The 23,284-nt window shown below is 48.4% G+C and overlaps 1 protein-coding gene across 1 annotated transcript; it reads right to left on the bottom strand.

The window, feature by feature from the left end:
• Positions 1-2,755: 2,755 nt before the first annotated feature.
• LOC144159262 (uncharacterized) lies at positions 2,756-19,938 on the bottom strand. The gene is made up of 2 exons (XM_077690639.1): positions 19,595-19,938; positions 2,756-6,833 (listed from the first exon to the last, which is right to left on the bottom strand). Exons 1-2 carry the CDS (start codon positions 19,892-19,894, stop codon positions 5,535-5,537), a joined length of 1,599 nt encoding a protein of 532 aa, XP_077546765.1. The 5' UTR covers positions 19,895-19,938; the 3' UTR covers positions 2,756-5,534.
• Between the last annotated feature and the right edge of the window lie 3,346 nt (positions 19,939-23,284).

Consider the following 23,284-nt stretch of genomic DNA (forward strand, 5'->3'; position numbering starts at 1 on the left):
ACAAATAAATACCTCTGCAATTTGCGTTTTTTTAGTCGTACTCTTGTTTTGCCATCGAAAGTTGCCGAAGGATACATTAGCGCTAAAAAATTTTGGCAGTCCTGCACCGCGCCATAAATTCTGGTAACTTGTAACAGTCTTGCTCATAAATACTTCGTCTTCAGGTTCGTTTTTATGGAAGGCGCATGGTATGCGATAGGCGTTTTTCACCTCAGGAGAAAAAAGCCCTGCAGCGCAAAAACGGTATATAATCGGCTCCCTGAACCCCAAGTGACTGGCCAGGGTAGCTACCGATTACAACGCCTTGTTACGGTTGATCGCACGTTAGCGAACCGCAGATGTTTTAGATTGCTCAGCAGTATTCTCCAACAGCGTGTTCCAGTCCGCATTATAGCTTCAGAAAAACATGTTTGGAGCTTAATTTTGTGTGCACTCCTTGAGCATGTGAAGGCGGTGTCTTCCTCAAAATTAGGTCAATAAAACATACCCTCTAATTTGAGCCTTTCCTACATCTCCTACAGCCCACTATAGGAGATGTGCCGTTGTCTAGTTTGCTGAAGGAGGGTTGAATACGTGACCACTCTTTTACTGCCACCCTCCCCCGAAAAGAAGAAAAATTGCAGGCACCACAAGCAATGGGGTAGCAGGTGTGTGGTGGTACATTTCAAGCCTATTGGTAGTTGTTTCAAACGGACCTTGTTTCTTCACGTCGATTCGGGCCCGCGTCGACTCTTGTCTTATGTGACCTGAAAATACGCGTCCCCGGGAACCAGCGCCTGATATAGTTCCGGTACAGCCTCCCCTAAGTTTGTAATATTATCCCGGGAGCGAGGACCAATCGGTAGGTCAGCGCCTTATCAAGGTGTCCAGCGACGAAGTGAACGAAAGTACGCGGCCGCGCATAGAACTGTTTTCAGGATTAGCGTTATCTCTAAGGATAAATAGGCTGTTATCTTTAGAGCAACACACCCCCTGGTCTTCTTATCTGCGAAGGCCGTTTCCTAGAGGCCAAAGGTAGTAAGCTGGGTAAACAGCGTAAAGCGGGACGCACGTGCCCGGCAAGTGTTACGACGTAAAAATTGAACGCGCATTGGAGATGCGCATGTTCTCAAATAACCGAAGTTTCTCATAAAGGAAGTCGTGCCGATATCGTGGTAGGGGGTAAATCGCTCACAAGGAAACAGCGTAGCAGACGATGCTCGCCTACAAAAGGGCCTTTTATTGCAGCGCGTACTCTCGCCTAATTCACCGTTGGACAACGAGATAAGGGGCTGGCGTGCCGGTCGTTGGTCGCTCCCTTGATATTATTAAAAACATGGGAGGGTGTACATTGTCTCCTCGGTTGAAAAACCAATCGGCGCAGCGATATTCTTCCCTGCGGTGGTCTCGTGCGTTCGGCCGCGCACAAGCACAAACAGTGGCTTCTAAAGTCCCGTTTGGTCTGTGTTAGCCCGTCACTTTACGTTAATCTCGACGTCAGTGCTAATAAATAAGCTTTGTTACACTGGGGTGCGCATTAAAACCTGCCCTCTTGTTAGGGCATGAATGCAATGCTCATCGCCGCGTTGATTGGTGTCGATTATTCCGGACGGGTGTCGTCCGGTCAAATACGTTGCCGCCGCTGGTAGAAGCGTCATAAGAGGCATGCCTTGAACCAGTGACCGAAATCTAGTATTTATGCCTGTTAGGATCGCTGAACGCGCAAACTGTGCGGCGTTGTGTTGTTTTTATCTTAGATGTTGTCATCAATGTGGGTACCACCGCCGCTAAAGGAGCTCTCATAGCCGCCGCATTGACGCGATACACATTTCTACCGAAGGATTAGGGGAAACAAGAGTAGAGATTCTAGTGGTCTCATCACACCGGGTAGTATATGAATAGTGTGTAGCAAATCATAGGCCATGTACCTGGAGCATTGAGTTTTCACAGTGGAGCTGTTCAAGCTTGAGCTTGCTCCGGTGGCGTTAGCAGAAAAATACCAAATAAAAAAAAAACTCTTGCGGCGCGAGGCGTCCGGCAAGGCCTTCCCGCAGCTGCGTAGGCGGAGCCAAACCTCGCCTAGCTATGACGTCACTGCGCCGATGCAGTGATTTCGTGTCACCGCGTCGGCGGCACCCAGTGCATCGTGACCCCGCTCCGAGCGCATCGCTCACACTCCCGCAAAACGTGGGTCGGCCGAAGAGGTATGCAACTCCCTAGGAAGAAGCGCAGCGCTAACGCCTCAACCCCAACCCCGAGTATCGCCACGACCCACGACCACGACCCAACCCCGAGTATCGCGCCTAAGCCGCTGCGCCTAAACCGCAGCGAAGAGCGGAAGATACAGAGTACCGCGTTCGTGATGTGGAGTAAAAGCGGAATCTCCGGCAAGAAGATCCCGGCCTTCGAGTAATGGAGAAATTCCACTTCAAGCCTGTAAATCTATGGGTGCCGGCAACGGCCGGTTCGCTCCACCGCTCAGAACTCCTCCTAGCCTAGCAAGAACATCGAAAAACTTAACGAAACCGAGCAAAGCCTTGCAAAGTCGTACTAAACGTAGCAAAAACGGACAAAAAACGTAGCAAAAACAAAAACATTGCCTTCACAGCCTATAGTATTAGGCTTGTTGAAGTATGGGTCGAACTATCCGCCATAACAAACAAAACGCAACTGTGTAAAGCGACCGTACACTGAGTCCTCTGCGGACCGCAATGTACGCGCAGCGTAACATCTGCCCAGCACAGTGTGTCATGAATAGAAGAAAACTAAAACTTGATATTAGACCACACATTTCATCTTCATTTATAATTGGTGACCCGCACTAGCACACAGCGAGCGGTGCGGATTTTATAACCATGAAGTGTGAGCACTTCAGTTCTTGTATCTTTTCTTTTTTTATTGCGATGTTTAGTTATTCGTCTTATTTGTTTATTTCAGTATCTCCACTGCCAAGAAGGTGTTACAGAAGGGAGTGGTTATTGGCACAAACATATATGAATAAAAATTGCACAATCAGTAGCAAAGAAAATCGGCAATGTAAAACAAAAAGGCGGGTCGAATACAAAACAACGTTGAGAACATAAATGTGGTTATGATGAACAAAAGCAATTTTCAGTAGCAGCCCTAAATGAAAACACATCAATTACACTAGCTTTTGCAAGGGGAAGGCGGCTCACTCTGTTAGATGTTTTGGAAGAAAATGAGGCAAAAAAAAGTTCTTGTTGCAGAGCGGAATACATTACTTATAACGATGGTCAATACGGGATGATACATATTACGGCGCAGAAAGAAGTTCGGTTTAGAGGTTTGTATTTGAGACATAAAGTTTTCGAAAGGCTCACAAATGGCAATTTTTCTGCGTATGCCAAGTTGGGAAAGTTCAAGGCGCGTTTCATGGCAGGGCGCCCGAGCATAGTTAGACAAGGTGAAGCGTTACAACAGCTTTTTACCATTCCTAACATGTTAATAAAATAATAAAAGTGATGATCCCACACTTTACGCGAAAACAAATTTAGGCTGAACAGAAATTTTATAGATTAGTAATTTAAGATATGAAGGAGCCATTAAAAAATTACGTTGAAAATTCAGAAGCATAGTGTGTACGTTATTAACAATAAAATTTACATGCAGTTTCCAAGAAAGGTTGCTGCTCATTTGAATTCCTAAATATTTGTAAGAACAAAAAGTTCCAGTTCAAAGACTTGAATAATGTTGTCTCAAATATTGGCGTTATCAGCTGGTCGAGGGAATCTGTTTGTTTTCAATTTGTTAGCTTTCAACCACTTCTTTCATATGTTGCATTTAATAGAAATATTATTGAGGTCAGTCTGCTGAATGGAAGTGTCACAATCGCCATGGCAGTTCTATAAATAACGCAATCATCTGCGAACAACCTAATGCTGGAATTAGCTGCTGTACGCAAATGATTAACATAAATCAAGAAAACCAAGGCACCAAGCACGGGTCCCTGTGGTACCGCTGATGTTACTGAATGTTGTGGTAATTCAAATTCATTAGCAGATACAAATTGAACTCTGCTAGATTAAAAAAGTTCTGTCATAAAAGACGTTTGGATTTGTTGAATAAATAATTGGTGATTAAATGAATTAAACGCTTTTGAAAAGTCATTAAAACCATAAATGCAAGAGCTTTTATCTAACGCAGTGGCAATGTCGTGCATAACAGAAACCGGTTGTGTCTTACAAGAAAATGTTTTACCAAATCAAGTTGCTTAGGGGTAAAAAGGGGCAATTCCCCGGAATTTCGTCCAGGTTAGAATATATTATATGGTCAAAATGTTCGCAAGAAACACTCCTTAGTGATATCGCCTTGTAATTGAGAGCGGAAAAAGTATCACCGGAATTAAATGCCATAATATCACAGCTTAGTACGCATCTGTATTTGTCAAACATTTTGCGGTGATATCATCTACACCGGATGATTACTACATCTTCAGGGTTCTAATGAAGTTCACCACAAGACCTAAGTTCACCCCACTATAGTACGGCTTATGGCATAAAACGTTCAATACAGGTCAATCATATGTTCATCATATGTTCGCTCTAGTTTCGCGGAGGAACGAAAGGTTGTGGGGTTCCCATATCCACCTATGGAGCTTGATCAGGGCACCAGGGTGAAGAACTGTGAATCGACGGTCTATTTTTCGCGTCTGCCAATGAAAAGCACCTTCATAAAAAACGTTCAGCCTCAGCATCTTTGGTACGAGCTGTGAAGAAGGAGCAGTTCTCAGTGAACGAAGCATTGTAGCGTAGAGGATGCGTCTGGGTCACAGAGGGGGGAGAGCACCATTTGAACAAGAAAACTCAGCCGCAAAACTTCCTCCCAGCGAACGGGTCTACAAGAAACGTCCGTTCAACACGGAGGGATCGTAGCACGTGTGAAGCAATGCAGATCATCCTTCTGGTGGAGCAATTGTTCTAGGGGATTCATTGTCAGCAATGGCGATGGTCTCGGAACAGACGTACGGTGGCAGGCGCTACCCGCAGCCATGTGAGCGGGTAGAGAATTGCGCTGGATTCATGACAGCCGGTGAGGGCAGGGGTACTTATCGAATATCTTAAGTGTTCCTCCAGGTGGCCTAGCTGTTATTTACGCGATATAAGTTAAATATGGTCTCCGTAGAGTCTGTATGAAGTTCGGAAGTAGAACCTCCAGGGTATTGAAGAAAAGCCGGAGTTAATGCTCTTAAGCCATCCCGGATGGTTGTAATAGATGTCATGCCACGGCGTCTTTCACAGACACAAGCTTGACAGGACTCTGGATGGGCAGGAAACAGCTGTACTGTAGTCAACGCGCTGTCCTTGCTCCCGGCGTCCACAAATGCTTGTACCACCTGGGATTGTGGCTCAGCCGCCAGTACTTGCACGACCAACGGGCGGACCGACGCTGATGGACAAGCTCATTCAATGTGTTAATTTGAGCTCCGGCCTGAACAGCAGTGATATGTGTTATCGTGCGAGGCAGGTAATGGTGTCATTCTTCCATCTAGTACGGAAAGAAAAGATGCTCCTTGTTGAAAACTTTTGGCCACTCCATTAGGTCAAAGAGTCAACACCATTAGTCTTAAAAGAGAAAACAAACGCCAGCTTGCCATTTTTAACAAACCCAGTGCGCGTTGGTGATGGCAATGTCACTGCAAAATCTTCCTGGAATGCTCCGCGGCGCCCAGGTTCAGATTCACTGCCGGGGCTCAACCTTTTCATACTGACATGTTCTTTGCAGTCTTCGGGGTGTTTTACCCACACATGCGTAATGCATGGTGTTAGACAGGAGCCTTGGGGAAATGTACCCCACTTAAAACGGACTTTGACAGTCAGTGATGAATCTGCCCACGCGAATTTGGTGGCCACTTGCAAATACCCATCCCGAGCGTACCATAGCGTAAACTTGCCCAAGGGCTTCCCAGAGTCCCGCAGGTTAGAAAAGTTTGCAAGAGTCACAACATAGCACTCTTCCTGATCTTCCAGTCTGCCCACGAATGGTGATATGTCCGCTCTTACGCATCCGTATGGAGTAGGGACGAAATGTGTGTATATTGTTGCCGGTTCTTCCAGCCTCTCATCAGCCCTCTGGCGCAAATATTGCACGTGCGCGTGAGAGTCAGTTGTCAGGAGTTCCAACTTTCGAAGTATGAGTTTCATTTCTCTTTTCCACGGCATCTCGCTCGCTCCAGCCAGCCCCGCTCCGCTGATGCCGCTCCCCCCATCTTCGAGAACGTTTGTCAGGTTGGTGGAGAGCTCGCGTAGCTGAATTCGAAGCTCCTGGATGAACGTGGTCGAGAGCCATCCTCTTGTTTGTGTGAGCTGATCGCTTAGCCGCTGCTCGCTGCCATTTAAAGCTGCGTTGGTGACGCTCACTTGGTTATCGCACAGCGTGGATTCCACACGTTGAAGATTAAAGAAAAATGTGCTCGACTGTCGCTGTATGGCTTGTGCGAGAGTTTGCTCACTGTTGGCCACAGCTTTGCCTATTTCTTTAACCTGTCCTCCGATGCTTCTAGCCTGTTCCAAAACTTCGTTTAATTTGCTTTGGAGTTCCGGTAAACGGTCATGGTAAGGGTCCATAATTAGCGCTTTCAACTCATCAACTCTCTCTGCAATTTCGTCAGCGGTAAACACGTTCCCTTGATGCAACCTCGGTTGTCCGGATATAGGCTCAACGGACTGGTAGTGACATCCCGACCGGTAGTGTCTTGGAACGTCTTGATGAAGTACAGGGACATTGCAACGCGGGCATGGCACGACGTGGAAGGTGCACTGCTGCTCGTAGTGCGTCAGTACGGCTTCCAGGGTGCCGATGAATGTGCAGCCATGCGGTTCGTTCCAACAGAAGGCCTGAAAGAAAAGAAAAGTGCATTACAAGGAGGAATAATTGGAACGTTTTCACTGCTACATTCACCGACTTATTTCTTGGAAGTAAATAAAAATCAATGCGTCAATATTTTAGAGCACTTTAGCTCTCTTTGTGATGTAGCGACCTCAAAAGCATTAGCTTTGGTTTATGAAACGGATCTGCCGCTATTACGCGATCAGCATGTCTTTTGAAGACGTTTTTGAAGACGCAGAGAGAAGCTGTTTATTGAAAAAAAATGTCGTTGAAAGACGATAGTCGTCTGCCACCTCTGCCACGTAAATCCCTCTTCTCTCCCCCGCCCACCTCTCACGCTACTGCCCAGCCGTGTCGCTCCTCCTACGATAAGCACGGTCGAGGATTTCTCAAGTCTACGCAATTCTTGCTCCTTCTACTGCTCGCGCGACATCGACTGGAACTTTTCGGTACTGTTGCACTTCTTGGGATGCCACCATGACGTCTCCGGTCGAGCGTGAGCGCTTTTTGTGTTTCCAAATCAAAACATTGTCTTTAACGCCTATCTCGAGGTTGCCCGGGCCTTCTTTCCTTTCCTTTCCGGGCCGTTTCCGTTCCCCCTGCCGAGCAGTGTGGGCTTACCGCCAAGTGACATGATGCCATTTCTGGAATTCAGTTACCGTTCATAATGGCTGAAATCTCTGCCGCGATTGATCAAGCTAAAGAACTGCTCCGGGTCCCGACGTCATTACTTATGAGGTATACTAAAACATTGACAACCCAGCTTTCACGATGATTCTGGAGTCCGTAAATCAGTTGTGGCTATCTGGTGAACTCCCTCAATCCGGGCTTCGGGCGGATATTGTTTCGATCCCAAAGCCCGGGAAACCACCGCATGAACTTCGAAATTGCGGCAGATTGCTTTGACACCTACGCTGTGCCAGCTGTTGCAGCGAATGCTAGCCATTCGTCACCAGTGACGGCTTGACAGTTTTCAATAATATCACCAGGCGCAAATCGGATTCAGGCCTCATCTTGTTACTGAGGATGGCTTGGAATACCTGTCATTTATGGTTTTGGTGAGAGGCCGTTCTCGCCGTGAGGACTGTGCTAGCTGTGGACATATGCAAGGCTTATGACAACGTTAGCCATGCTGCAATATTACAAGTGCTAAGTTGTCTTCGCCGCCCAGACAGCCTGCGACTTTATCCGACACTTTCTTCAACACCGGTCTTTTTTCTGTACGCATGAATGGTGGAAGCTTCGGCTCGTCTACACCAGCACGCAGCGTACCACGATGCTCGGTTATGTCTCCGCTACGCTTTAACATTATCTTGTTGCCGCTAGCTTGCCACCTTAACACTATCCAAGACTCGTAGTTCCTCATGAACGCGAATGACATTACTGCATGGATAGTTCATCCGGACCTGTCACAAGCCGAGTGCCTCGAGCAAGCCTGAACAAACGGCCAGAAATGGTGTGATTATGCAGCCCTCACCCTCTCTCAAGACAAGACTGCTGCGCCTCCCACCGTGAACTCTTGGGGCCATCGATCTTTTGCATTATCTCCGATCGCACGGCCCCTGAATGGTCCGCCATTCCCATTGTTGGACACCTTCGGATTCTTGGATTGGGGGATATATCGGCCTCAGAATCACAGGCTGAGTGTATCCGATCTACTCGTAGAAAGCCCAAAAAATGCTCCACCTTGTTCGTCGCATCTCTCAGTAGTCTGGCAGGGACTGCTGGACGATTGCCCGTCTTCTATTGGGCACCGTACTACAGCCAAGGCTAGCGTACCAGGCACAGTTCCAGCCCATGACGCATGCGTGCTGGGATCAGCTGGAGACTAATTACAGGGCCACCATTAGCACCAGTACTCGCCTCCCCCGTCTAACGCCAACTCATCAGCTCAAAGCAGAAGCCCAGCTAAACACGCTGGATGAACGCATTCATCAGCGTCGGTCCGCATGCCTGCTGAACCGTGGACTGCTTCCAGCAGCAGTAGCTATCGCCGCGTACATGGGCCGGCCGCGTGATACGACCCGGCCATTTCCGCCGCGAGGGTGCCCTGGCTGTACCATCAGGTGATCGAAAACAAGCCTCTGGCAAGGCTACATGTCCGTACCGCTGGCCTTCACCAGCGCCCATACGCCGTCTTTCGTGTCCCTGACTGGCCGCCTGCGACGCAGCCGCTGGTCGTTCAGGCTTTCGTGGATGCCGGGCATACGATTCCTTCGTCCCTATGGCATTGACGTGTCCCTCTTACCCCTCCCTAAACCAAAGCTGCGCGTGCGACACACTCCGTGCACTCCGAAGCCTACTGGCAGAACTTACTGCCATTCGGGGTGGTCTGGAGGTGCCTGCATCGACATTGATTAGTGAGCACAAGCTGGAACTTTAGACTGACTCAACGGCAGCGATTCGGGATTTGCGTCGCGTAGCAAGTTGTACTAGCCTGTCCGCAGGCATTCAAGCGATTATGGACATTTATTCATGCCCTGTCCACGTCTTTTAAAGGCGCCGGGACATGCTTCGTGCCCACACTGCGGCAAATTTCACCTGCCACAGAGACCTGCCACGGCCACTACCACTTCTTCCTGTATTCACCATAGGAGAACTACTGGAGGGAAAAAAACCCTCCGTCATGGCACGCGTGCTTTACTTTTACCGCGTGGAACTGATCTCCCCTTAGGTCTCGCTCGTTGGGAGGAAGTCGTGCTGCGTAGACTTCCGGTGGGTGCGGCGTTATCTCCAGCTGTTTGTTAACCACGCTTGGCCTGCCCGTTATCACATGCCATTTGCGGACACCTGCGCTCCTTCTGTGCGCATCCTGCATCAGGACCTGACGTTAAACATCTGCTGTACACTTGGCCATGTTCTTAGAGGCGCCCAAACGCAACACCTCCGAGGCACAAGGCTCCATCCTTGGAGACCCCTAGAACTCAAGCGCTGGATGTGGAGGCTCCAGCACCGGTCTCTTCTTGGATTCTTGCGCGTCACAGGTGCGGATGTTGTACCTATGACAGCTTGTTCTTATGCCATAGGGCAATCTCTCGCAAAAAAATTCTTTATTTGCTGTCACAAATATCAAGCGCAAAGTTATTTTCAAATAAAAGACCACTGCCTAGTACCAGTTATGTATTGATGATCTGCCTTTAGTATGCCGAATGTTTTCTTTTTGGTCAGCACTGATGACAACTTTGAAGTCTGCTACCAGCACTAGTGATTTGAGAAGGTTTTTCCTATACAGACTTCTTCTTCCAGAATTTTATTTTTTGGCTCAATGGCTTAATCATGAGGTAGACGTACGTACATACATATATACATGCATACATATATACATACAAACGTGCATACATATATACACATATACGCACATACGCACGTGCATACGCACATCCATACATGCATACGCAGATACATACATACATACATACATACATACATACATACATACATACATACATACATACATACATACATACATACATTGTGGAGATCGTGCGTTCTGATCCCACCCGGCGAGCATTTTTCCACCACTTTCTTTGTGACTCAAAAAATTCATCTTTTTCTATGACCCACCACAACCTCCCATTTGCTTTCCGAGGTTTTCTTGACTGCCAACCCTTATTTTCTGTCTTATTTTCACCGAGCCCCTCATTTCCCATTTTCTGATTCGCTACATGCTTAGCGAGGGCCTCTGTTCTGGAATTCTTGGTGCCTGTAGTGAAGGGACAGTGCAGTGTGGTGGCCAATCCGCCGAACCAGGGGTGGAGCGATGGCCGAAGGCAACGGGCTAGCAGAAAAGAAGAAGAAGGAGCTTGGAAGCGGTCGGGCAAGACGACAGCAGGACGGCGCCCTCGCGGTGTAGGCCCGAGGTCCGTCGCCGGCGCTTCCTTCCAGTTTCCGTCCGTCGCGGTGTAGGCACGACGACAGCCCTGGACGCCGCCGGGAGAAGCTGAAGTCCGTCCCAAGAGTGAGCGGCGTGCCGGTGGCGGAACGCGGGCAGCGAGGCCTCGTTTCGGGCCCAGGCTATTTCCTCCCGCCGCTAGTCATAGGCACCGCCACAATATCCGCCGTGAAACACAACGCCGCGTTGAAACTTTTCGGCGCACTCGTCTTGTACTGCTGACAGACTACCACCTCGCGTCGACTCACTGAAGTCACCGGCCCTTCCGCGTTCCATCCACCGTGCGAGCCCCAGCGGACTGTAGTGGACCAGTTCCTCGCCAGTTTTGTATATATTGACCTTCCCCTTTCGTACCTGCCGTTTGGATTACCTTGTGAATATAAGGCGTGAGTTGGCTCAGGAACAGTAGTCCGGCTCATTGCTCTGCACGTGGTCCGGCCCAACATTCATGACAAAAGTGGCGAGCCTGCCAGGATTCGCGTGTTACCAATAGAGAGGAGTCCGGTTGCTATTAGCCCTACAACCACGCAAATATTCGAACATGTATATCGCAGGCTTGGAAAGAATAATGAAGGCGGGTCAAGACTTGGGACTGACAGGTGCAGCCCTCCGCCACTACTTCGACACGGAGAAGGACAAGCTGAAAAAGGAGCTATCCTTGAGTAGGGAGGCGAGGCGACTCGATGTTGATGTTGCACTCTTGAGAGACGCTGGTGAGCACAAAGATGCGATCCTGAAACAATGGCAGCAAAGGAAAGAGGAAGAAGAAAGGGGGGCACTCAGAGAGTACGAGGAAAGAAAGGGCGTGGATGAACGAAATATTGCTCCCTGAACAAGGAAATTGCCGCACTCGAATTGCGTATACGCCTCGCTCGTCCGGCCGACATATCGCGTACCCCCGTACATGAGCCAGTCTCCGCACCCATCCTGCTGATTGTTCGGTGCCTACTCAGAGAGCTTGGTTTGCAAGCACCGGATACTCATGACGACAAGGCGGAAAGGCCTGAGGAAGACAAGGCACCGGGTTCGATTATTCTCGAAACGTATTCAAAAAACGGCCCAGACGTCAATAATCCCAAAGGACTCGCAGCCGCCAGTGAGACGTTTTCGCGCTCCCAAAAGAGACCGCGGAAACGAATGAGCCACAAGGAGACTGCGACACATTCGGCCTCGAAAATATCGGACTGTGCCCCGAATTGCCGCACATCCCAGCAGCGACACTGCCATTTATTTTCCAACCATCTCGAGACTAGGTGTTTTCGGAAGTTCATCCGAAGAAGAAAACACCACGTAACGCGTCAAACTAAACGATTTTCAACAGGCTCATTGCTCCGTGGAAGTGTGAGGTTGGACATCTTTTATGCAGGACCAACCACTGCTTTCCGGTTCACCCCGCGACGTGGTACGCAACGTAAAGGAACTCAACCTTACCGTTCGTGCAAACCCCTTAAAAGCAAGCGCCAACGGAGGCGAAAGCCACAAACCTCAAAGAAACGTGACCTGTTCACCGCATTTAAATCCTGCTTTTTTTCTACCGGATTGTCAGGACACAGAAACCCTACTAAGAGGCGCAGGAAAGGCAACCAGAGTATCTTTCACAGCAGCAAAATTCTTTATTTGCTGTCACAAATATCAAGCGCACAGTTATTTTCAAATAAAAGACCACTGCCTAGTACCAGTTATGTATTGATGATCTGCCTTAAGTATGCCGAATGTTTTCTTTTTGGTCAGCACTGATGACAACTTTGAAGTCTGCTACCAGCACTAGTCATTTGAGAAGGTTTTTCCTATACAGACTTCTTCCAGAATTTTATTTTTTGGCTCAATGGCTTAATCATGGGGTAGACGTACGTACATACATACATACATGCATGCATATATACATACAAACGTGCATACATATATACACATATACGCACATACGTTCGTGCATACGCTCATGCAACATGAATACGCACATACACACATGCATACGCACATAAATACATGCATACATACATGCATGCTTGTATGCCTACATGCATACATGCATAAATACACACATACATACAAGCGTGCATACATATATACACATACGCACATACGCACGTGCATACGCACATCCATACATGCATACGCAGATACATACATACATACATACATACATACATACATACATACATACATACATACATACATACATACATACATACATACATACATACATACATTCTGGAGGTCGTGGGTTCTGATCCCACCCGGCGAGCATTTTTCCACCACTTTCTTTGTGACAAAAACTTCATCTGTTTCTATGACCCACCACAACCTCCCCTTTGCTTTCCGAGGTTTTCTTGACTGCCAACCCTTATTTTCTGTCTTATTTTCACCGAGCCCCTCATTTCCCATTTTCTGATTCGCTACATGCTTAGCGAGGGCCTCTGTTCTGGAATTCTTGGTGCCTGTAGTGAAGGGACAGTGCAGTGTGGTGGCCAATCCGCCGAACCAGGGGTGGAGCGATGGCCGAAGTTACGTTTAACAAGATGGCAAGTTGGGCGAGTTGGTGCTGATTCATATCGACAACAGGCGCGGAAAGACGTAGACTAAGACGTAGACTGTGTATTTCTTTCTTAGTCTACGTCTTTCCGCGCCTGTTGTCGATATGGATGGCCGAAGGCAACGGGCCAGCAGAAAAGAAGAAGAAGGAGCTTGCAAGCGGTCGGGCAAGACGACACCAGGACGGCGCCCTCGCGGTGTAGGCCCGAGGTCCGTCGCCAGCGCTTCCTTCCAGTTTCCGCCCGTCGCGGTGTAGGCACGACGACAGCCCTGGACGCCGCCGGGAGAAGCTGAAGTCCGTCCCAAGAGTGAGCGGTGTGCCGGTGACGCGGAACGCGGGCAGCAAGGCCTCGTTTCGGGCCCAGGCTATTTCCTCCCGCCGCTAGTCATAGGCACCGCCGCAATATCCGCCGTGGAACACAACCCCGCGTTGAAACTTTTCGGCGCACTCGTCTTGTACTGCTGACAGACTACCATCTCGCGTCGACTCACTGAAGTCACCGGCCGGTCCGCGTTCCATCCACCGTGCGAGCCCCAGCGGACTGTAGTGGACCAGTTCCTCGCCAGTTTTGTATACATTGACCTTCCCCTTTCGTACCTGCCCGTTTGGATTACCTTGGGAATATAAGGCGTGAGTTGGCTCAGGAACAGTAGTCCGGCTCATTGCTCTGCACGCGGTCCGGCCCAACATTCATGACAGTGCCAAAGGTAGCTTAAGAGGTGAAACGCTGGTCGACCACTCTCAACATATTGTAGTCACTCCAGTCACGGCCCGGGGGTTAAAAAGAAGGTCCCCTTCACCCCGAGTAGTCCGAGTGGCGCTGGCTACCACCCCCAAGTGCAGGAAACAAAAAATACCTTAACATAAATACCCGAGGAACTGGCGGGGAAACAGCCCCGCCGGTAGCGTAGTGGTTTATCGCACCAGACCGGTATTCTGGAGGTCGTGTATTCGGATCCCACCCTGCGGGCAGTTTTTCACCACTTTCTTTCTGACTCAAAAACGTCTTCATCTGTTTCTATGACCCACCACAACCTCCTCTTTGCTTTCCGAGGTTTTCTTGACTGTCAACCCTTATTTTCGGTCTTACATACATACATACACATTCTTGCACACATGCATACATACATACACAATCTTGCACACACACACACACACACATACATACATACATACATACATACATACATACATACATAAATACATGCATGCATGCATACATACATACATACATACATACATACATACATACATACATACATACATACATACATACATACATACATACATACATACATACATACATACATACATACATACATACATACATACATACATACATACATACATACATACATACATACATACATACATACATACATACATACATACATACAAATATGTAGCGAATCGGAATAGGAAATGAGGGGCTCGTTTTCTTGGCTGGTTTTCTTGGCTGCCAACCCTTATTTCTGTGTTATTTCTACGAGCCCCTCATTTCCTATTCCGATTCGCTACATGCATAGGGAGGGCCTCTGTTCTGGCAGTCTTGGTGCCATAGGGAGCTTAAGAGGGTTTAACGCTGGTTGACCCCTCTCGACATGTCGTAGACACTCGAGTCACGGCGCGGGGATTAAAAAGAAGGTCCCCTTCAGCCCGAGAAGTCAGAGTGGGGCTGGCTACCACCCCCAATCACAGGAAAAAATTACATTGACATAAATACCCCAGAAAGCGGACGGGGGGGGGGGGGGAGGAAATCGCCCCGCCGGTAGCGTAGTGGTTATCGCACCAGACCGGTATTCTGGCGGTCGTGGGTTCGGATCCCACCTGGCCTGCATTTTTTCTCCACTTTCTTACTGTTTTTCCAAATTCTTTATCTGTTTCTATGACCTACTGCATTCTCCCCTTTGCTTTCCGAGGTTTTCTTCGCTGCCAAACCTTATTTCTACATACAAACATGGAATATAGAGGCATATGCGCCTATCAACCCCACCTAAGAATAAACGGTCAAACATACAGACAGAAAGACTCGTCTTTCAAACAAAGTGTCAAGCCGGTTGAGTCGATCGCGTATACACCCCACTAATTGCCGACGTTTCACGTGGACAGCAGTGCGTTCACTCTGTGCACAACCATGAGGTAGTGCCTACAGTGGCACGTGTCTAGTGATTCCCATGTGCTTCTCTCTCATTATCATCACCATCTTTTCCCGTTGCGATGTGTCGTTCATCTTTTGGGTACGATGATTCACAGGCATGGTCAGTCGCCTTTGTTAGCTGGAAATATACCCTGTTTGTAGAAACATGCTTTGCTGGTCACTTAATTGCTACTTGTGAAATTACCATGCGGAAAATTATCCTGTAGCCCAAAATGATCGTCCATAACACACGTTTGTAACTTGAAGGCCACAACCCATTCTGTAAATTTATCTTCAGCCAGGTAGATTTATGGAACTGTGGTGGTTCAGAGATTAAGCGCTTATTTTTTATTTTTATATTAAAAAATGCAAAAATTGGATATATTGTATTACAGTGAAACCCGCTTATAACGAACTCAAAAGTGCCGTGAAAAGTGGTCTGTATATCAGTACTACGTTGTATGCAGGCTCGCCCTTTAAAAGGTGCGCTAATTAGCGAGCATGTCGAACAACCCCTTCGGTGACAAGTTAAGCCATTTCGCTTCATGAAGGGACGCCTGCTTCTTGCTTACAAAGGAACTGAGCTGTGTTTGCATCGAACCTGCCTTCTATACTTTATTAAAATGGGCTCAAGAACTGGACCCCTTCCCGTTCCACCGAGGTATAACGGGTAAGTTAAATACATTGAAAATTTATGTATGGATTTAAAATTAAAAAAAATGTAGAAAGGTAATTAAAAAGATAATTACGCAGAAAATGACTTACTAAAGAACAATGGTAAATACAAAAGATCTAAAGGCTATTATCGCGTTATCTGCCGCTGACTTTGTTTCTGCGTGTGAGTGAAATTGTGACAAAATATTTGAGGGGTTAGTGTTGTTGAATATTAGCGTTAACTAGTATTGTCATTTCTTCTAAAATTTTTTTAATGTTTTTGTATGTTTTATTAGCTCCGGTTTCCTGGCACTATGCCCCTGATGAAGCTCTTTCGGAGAGAGAGATAAAAAACCTTTATTGAGCGACTGGGGTTAGGGAAGCGTGTTGGCCGCCAGTTTGAGGTCGGTGGTGACGACACCTCGCCACCAAGCAGCTCGTTCCACCAAGGCGATTTGAACGCCGGGGTCTAAGCTACCCCGCGCACCCTTCCATTGTTCGTCACGGGTGATTAAAGGGAAGAGATTGAAAGGACAGCCCACATAGCGTTGTGAAGCGTGGCACGCTCACCACATGCGGGGAAATGAGGTGATTGGTAGATGGAGCATTGGATGTGATGGACCACCACCCTTTCGGACGTCTTCAATATCTCCACTCGCCGTAATGCCTTTGATAGCTATCAGCCGCGCCAGGCTGAACGTACCGAGAACTGCGTCGCTCCGGCCAGACAAGAGCGAAATTCAGTTTGAATATCGTCACGATTCGTTATGTCTCACCTAACCGTAATCCTTACATGGCAACTCAGTAACCACCGGCGCTTTTGGTAGCGCGTGGTGCCGCGTTCGCGTCTACTCGGGAGGCATGAACATGGACACAAGTAATAGTAATGCTCGAGCGGCAGTTGATACGAAGTGCGGATCATAAAGGCGATGTTTCCGCTGGTTGACCGCCAGCTGACAGCCAGGCTTAATAATACCTCCTTTTTTAAAAGCGCAGAGCACTTTAGGTGCTCGCCTTGTCGTCGCAGTTCGCTGTAACGGTCGATGTCAAGCGACTGCCGCAATCAGGCGACGCAGCGAGATAACGAAACCAAGTACAGCCCGGCGTAGCGTCGTCAGGGAGTCACGCTGAGGCTTCGAAAACCACGCGGTTTAAATGGTCATAACCGTTCGCCGAGCCGCTGTTGCCGGAGGTGAGCCTGAGCGCGTGCACCCGATGGTCACGTACCAAGAAATCTCACAAGACTACCGACTAGAGCGACAGTATTACCCACCAGCTCACAAACAACTCCCGAGAGAGCTGGAGCGGCTCCTCCGTGCCCTTCAAATGAACGCTTTCCCCCACCCCACAAGAAGTCACGTTTTGGATCCTACCTGTTTCCCCCGCAGTCCCGCTTCTTCGAGGCCCCCTGGACAATGTGTCACATTGTAGGAGGCTACGACCCCCGCGTCCCCGCTCCAATCCCTATCCCACCCATGAGCTTTGGGAGAGAGCCTTGGCCAGCTCCACCCTCGACGATCAGCGTCAGCTGGTCGAGAGGGCTGTGGGCTCCGCCCGGGCTGAAGGTGTACTCGACTAAGGAAACCACCCCGAAGACTCCATTTTGTTGTTTTTTTCTCAATAAAGAAAGTTTATTCTCTCTCTCTCAAAACTCGTGAACCGCTGGCGCTTGTCATACATATCCCTTTGTTTAGCGCAAAGAAAACTGCATGTACATTTGAGATAACATATATATAATTAACCGGAAGCACCACCGTTCATTCATTTCAGAACGCTCGTTGGGTTGGTTTCTACGAAAGTAAGTGAAGAAAGTGGCAGTGCAAAGCCGGGTACGTGCCGGGAGGAAAAGCAAGCACAAAAGGAACAGAACTCCCACGGGCGCTGTTTCAGGAAGGAGGCGTGCGAGCCCTGCTTCGGCGGAAAATTTGAATTGAATTTTGTGGTAGCAGTGAGCGGATATCGGCGCTAAAGCCCATTATGGCGAATTACTGCTCTCAACTTCCAACAGTTTTCACGTTTAGTGAAACGGATTTAATTTTTGTTTTGTTCTTCGCTGCCTTTCTGCTTCTGGAGAAATGCCTGGAAAGTGAGTGAGCTCGGTCGCTGTGTCCTAAATCTGTAGGCGGTGCTCGCCGATCTGGGATATCTTCGCCGCGAATAAACTGAAGCTGTGAACGCATTAGCACGCCGCCACTCTCAAGCTTTAAGGACTGTTTCGATTTTTTTTTCACATCGTATGTGCCATATTTTTATCGTGATCGTGTCGGAAGTATTTGTTGTAAAAGTAGGACGCTATGATAAACGTTCGGTATATCTTTACGCAGTTTCAATGGGTAGCATAGGTAAGTCGCAAGTGCACCGAAATATGGGCGTTATATGTGCGTTTTTCCTTTTTCTTTCTTTTCTTTTTTTTTGTGGTTGCAGCTACCATACTAGATGTTATTATTGCTTGTACTTATTTTCTTGCTACTCTTGCTGGCTTTTATCATGTTCTTTTTCTCTTGTTTCACTGACGTGTTGCTGTATTATATATCTAGTTTCTGTATAACTTCTCTTGTTATTTTTTGATTATCTGCTCTTTTTTCCCCCCTTACCCAGTGCCCTGGTGGGCTTGTAAGGTATTTTGAATAAATAAATAACCGTTAGATCGTCATATCTGGAATCGTTATAAGTGAGTACGACTGTATACCTACTTTTGTTTTAATCCCAATTGGTGGTTTTGATTAAATGAGGTTGCCTGAGAAATGCTGCGTCCTGCCAAGCTTTTCTTGGCAGAAGCAGCCATGAAAAATGTATTTTTAAAGGAACCCTGCAACAACTTGTTTCAATTACCAAGTACCTCAGCCACAACTTACTGCTGTACGCCCATGAGGACCCTCTGCGGAAGCTCACTGGCTAAGGCGTTGCGCTGCAGAGCACGAGGCCGCGAGTTCGATTCCAGGCCGCGGTGGCCGCTTTTCTGATGAAGGCGAAAAGCAAGAATGTCCGTGTGTACGAGATTTCGGCGCACGTTAACGATTCCCATGTGGTCAAAGTTAATCCGGAGCCCTCCACTACGGCGCGCCTCATCGTCTGTGTTGCGTCGGCGCGTTGAACACTGCAATCATTCAATCAATCAAATCTCTACGCCCATAAGATGGCGTAGAGATTTCCCCAAATTTTTTTCGATCTTTCCGTTCTTGGCGCTCTTTCCCTCTTGGCGTTCTTTTACCGCTGGAATACCGTCATTACAGCCATGTAGCGGCTATTGGCCGGCTTTCCTTCAGTTGTAGCAATGAACGCATTCGATAGCCACTTTAAAAAGAAACCCACAAAAGCAAAGCAGGAACGGAAGGCGTATGTACTGCTACAAGAAAATGACGCAGCGCCGCCACGAGCTGGCCTTAACTATAGCATTCTCGGTGAAAAGCGTTTATCGGATGTGTTGCAGAGTCTAAGAATACTGCATGGTTCAGGCAAAGGGGAGCCCCAATTTGAAATGTGAATACCACAATTTCATAAAAGGGGGCATTTTCAGAGAGGGGAATTTTCAATTAACCCAGACAACACTTGCCTTCAACTTGTCAGCGGCATCTGGTGGCGACTGGAACTTTTGGCAGTCACCTGCAGCTGATGTACCATCGTCCAACGGACACACGGCGTTCCCGTTGTGCACGCTTCCAGTGAAGCACGGCTCGCACAGATTGTGAAAACAGGGCAGTAGGAAGGTCGTCTCTGAAACAACTCGACAAAGTCCGCATGTCAGGCGAGGTGGCACTGGTGCAGCGAACTTGGTTTGTCGCCAATTCACACCACTGACAAAGCCTCGCACCGGGTAAAGCCGCACGCCTGGGTCGGCAAACGCAGCCGCCATTCTCAGCTTCGGAGCCAAGGCCGCGTCGTATGTGCGCTCTTCTGCTGTTGGGCGATGAGTGAGACGGCGGCAGGAAGCGCAGGCGGCGGAAGCTTCGATGAATCGGGAAGCTTTGCGGACACGCGCACGGAAACCCCGCGTGGCATAAAGACAAGATTGTTTTTTTATCGCCTTGTTCGCCCTGTCCTGTATGGCAGCACGCAGCGGTTGAGCGGAAGTACAAACTGCTCTACATTCTCAGGCAATTTGAAGAGGGAGGGAGCGAATGCTCTTACTGGGCGCGCGGCAGTGTGCCTTCGGAGCAAGTAACTAAGCCCGCTTCGCGTGGAGAAAGGAGCGGTACCACGGTACCACCCGGTCTGTGAAGCAGCCAGCCGACCTATTACGAAGTGACTCGCCGGAATCGTGCCGACGCCCACGATTGCGCGTAAAACCTTTCATTAGACGTTGGCCTAAGCCCATTTGTTGTTGTTGCAGATGAGATTATCGTTGCAAGCGGCCAGCATTCTTAGAAGGCGGCCTCCTCACAACGAGACTACCACGACGAGCGTCACCGATGCGCAGCAAAGTTAGATGATAAAAATCAACACTGTTTACAAACGTGATCCCTTTTTGTAGCTGGCGCAACGAGTTATTATAAATTTTGTCGTGACATCACCCCAAAAAAGGAGACAGAATGCTCGTCTTCCAAATCGCTCCGTACGTGGGCAGCATGATGTTTTTACGCCAGCACCAAGCGCTGTCTTCAATTTTGCTTAGACCGGTGACCGAAGCGCTTTCGGTTACGCATCTGTCGACCCTGCTAATTGGTTTGGTTGGCGGCCAAAGCGTGGTCGGTCGTGCTTCCGTCGGTACTGCGAAACCGTACGAGGCGCTCGTTCTACCATGAGCTAGACTCAAGATCGGATTCACGCTACCACACGTTTTTTGGTTTTGTATTTGGAGTAATAAGCTTCGCTTAAAAGTACAAAGACACATAAGCAGTTCATAAGGGTTTTATATGCGGAAGCATTCATGGCCAGGTCAGGGCCTGAGAGGCTTGAACGTGAACATTTGACAGGCTTCTGTCTGGTTGGGAAGTTACTAAACAGAAATTTAATTATGCTCCAAACAGTCGTACATAGACAAAATCAGACGATTTGAAGCCGGCTCGGCTTCTTCTTCAGGGGTGGCTGGCGCCACACTGCAGCAGGATCTTAATACTATGAGACCCAGCTTCAGTGTGGCACCAGTAGCCTGAAGAAGAAGTCTAGCTGGCTTCGAAACGTCGGGTTTTGTCTATGTACGATTGGTTAGAACATAATTAAATTTGTGTTAAGGCCTGAGACGCTTTTTTGCCATACCGTGTTCTCAAGGCTTCGACTTTTACCGCTTGATGGGGGTTGCTTCCCGATCCTCTTTCGCCTTGCGCTCAGCAGAATCGACCGCTGATCCAGTTGGTTCTGATACAACGTTAAAACAGCGCTTGAAGACTCCGGAAAAAAAAATGAGCGCCAATTCACCCTGTGAATGTGGATGGAAAGCAAAGCTGTAAGCAACACCCACCAGAAATGCCCATTCGACGTAAGTTGAATTCGCACATGTGGCTCTACGAAGAGTGAAACCAGACACAAGGAAAACCACACCTTTTTAAACTTCAGTAATATCCTTTGCTCAGGTTAAATCAATGCATGATCCGTGAATGGTGGTTGGTTGAGTTGTATTAGTGAAGCGCCTAAGTTGAAACACTTTTTTTTGTAAAATTAAAGGACGCTCAAATACGGTGTTAGACGATCTCACCTCTCCTCCGTCTCTGCCGCAGCCGACGGAGGCGATGAGATAGGCGGAACCGACGGAGAAGTGAGATGCGATGCGTTGGTGTGAGCTTTCAATTTTTTCCAACTTCTAGCTCATGCGCAAGGAGCGCGCACGGCCGCAACACGTGTCGTGGTTGGAGCGCACAGCGGCGCGAAAGGTCGTGTGACTCTATCACGTGGCGTTCAGCGAGAACGCAGAGAGTAAACTCGCACCTGTGCTCGTTGAGTACACCGTCTGTCTCCCCCGTCATCCCGCGCACTCGTAGCTTAATTGGTAAGACGACGGGCTCTCCTTCCGTTTTCTATTCCTTCCAGGCTCGTATCCTGGCGATGCTAGTAATTTATTTTCTGGTTTCCCGGGAGTTTTGTGTCGCGCACGCCAAGACGGAACCGTTGGCTGGTAGAGGTAGAAAGCTTTGCTTTAATAGAAGGGATTTCGATCTGTATGTTTCGAGTTTGCCGCTGCTCTTTCGCTGCCTCTCTTTGCTGTCTTGGCTCAGTTGTCACGCTACCTTACTTCATATACACTGTACTGGCGTGGACGGCCACCTCTTACTACAACCGATTTCAACCGCTGCTACCCGGGGCTATACTCCAGCGCATGTAAGCAGTGCGGAAAGAGGGCGAACCTGCCAAATATGGTCTGGCCTTGCCCCAACAAGGTATACAGAAATCAAAGGAATAAAGGTCAGATACTACCGATAAACATTACAAGATCTGAGCAGTTGGAGACCATGCTGCTCAGATCGGACCCCGGAGACTACGTCCGTCTGGTCCCTATGGCTAAGCCTGCCGCCAGGGAAGAAGGACTTCTTGCTGCCGACTGAGGGGGGAGGGGGTTCTCATCAAGAGTTCCCTTCCCTGACTCCCATCTATGGACAGATAAATGTTATCACTCACTCACTCAGCTCACTCGCTCACACACACACACTCGCAGCCTACAAATACTGTAGGAAGGAGCAATTTATTGAAACGCAAAATAATTGTTTCGCTTTCCTTGAAGTGTGAACCGAGGGGTGATTTTTATTTTGTCGAAAGGCAGCTGCTAATCAATAACATTTCTTTTCGGCTGAATTAAACAACTGCTTTTTTTATTAACATTTTTTCGTTCATGTTAATATGGTGTTAGTTAAAGCGTGAGTATATCGCCTTTGTTGAATGTCGCCGTGTGATATTACTTTTATCTGGAGTTTTTTTTTTGCGCTCACGACTACCAGAAATGTGGTAGTGGGATTCTAGCAAGCAATCAGGGTCCCCCGGAACGACACCAGGTCAAGCTGGACCACCCCTAACTGGCTCCTGACCCGTCGCGGTTCAGCCCCGGAGTGTGTTAACATCCCTGTCACGCCATGACGCATACCTCGGATGACGATGTAGTGATGATTTCCCACAGACCGCACTACGTGTGCTCATCTTCACAATATTCTTCCTCTCCCCGGTACGCGCGGTTGCGTAGAGGACCACCGCGTACCAGCGTGATGATTGGGCAGCGGACTAATTTGGCGAAGGGGGGCCTTTGAATGGGTTAGCACCGTAAGCACACATGCACGTTCTGTGGTTGGGAACAGGGGCAAGGGAAAGAACGGCTGGAATA

This window comes from Haemaphysalis longicornis, unplaced genomic scaffold, assembly GCF_048455015.1.
Source record: "Haemaphysalis longicornis isolate Haplotype H1 unplaced genomic scaffold, Haemaphysalis longicornis Haplotype H1 scaffold_10, whole genome shotgun sequence".
Lineage (NCBI taxonomy): Eukaryota > Metazoa > Arthropoda > Arachnida > Ixodida > Ixodidae > Haemaphysalis > Haemaphysalis longicornis.

Coding starts and splice junctions, on each gene's coding strand:
- LOC144159262 (XM_077690639.1), bottom strand. CDS start 19,894: ATGGCGGCTGCGTTTGCCGACCCAGGCGTGCGGCTTTACCCGGTGCGA. Junction 6,834..19,594: donor ATGCCGCTGACAAGTTGAAG/GCAAGTGTTGTC, acceptor CTTTTCTTTCAG/GCCTTCTGTTGGAACGAACC.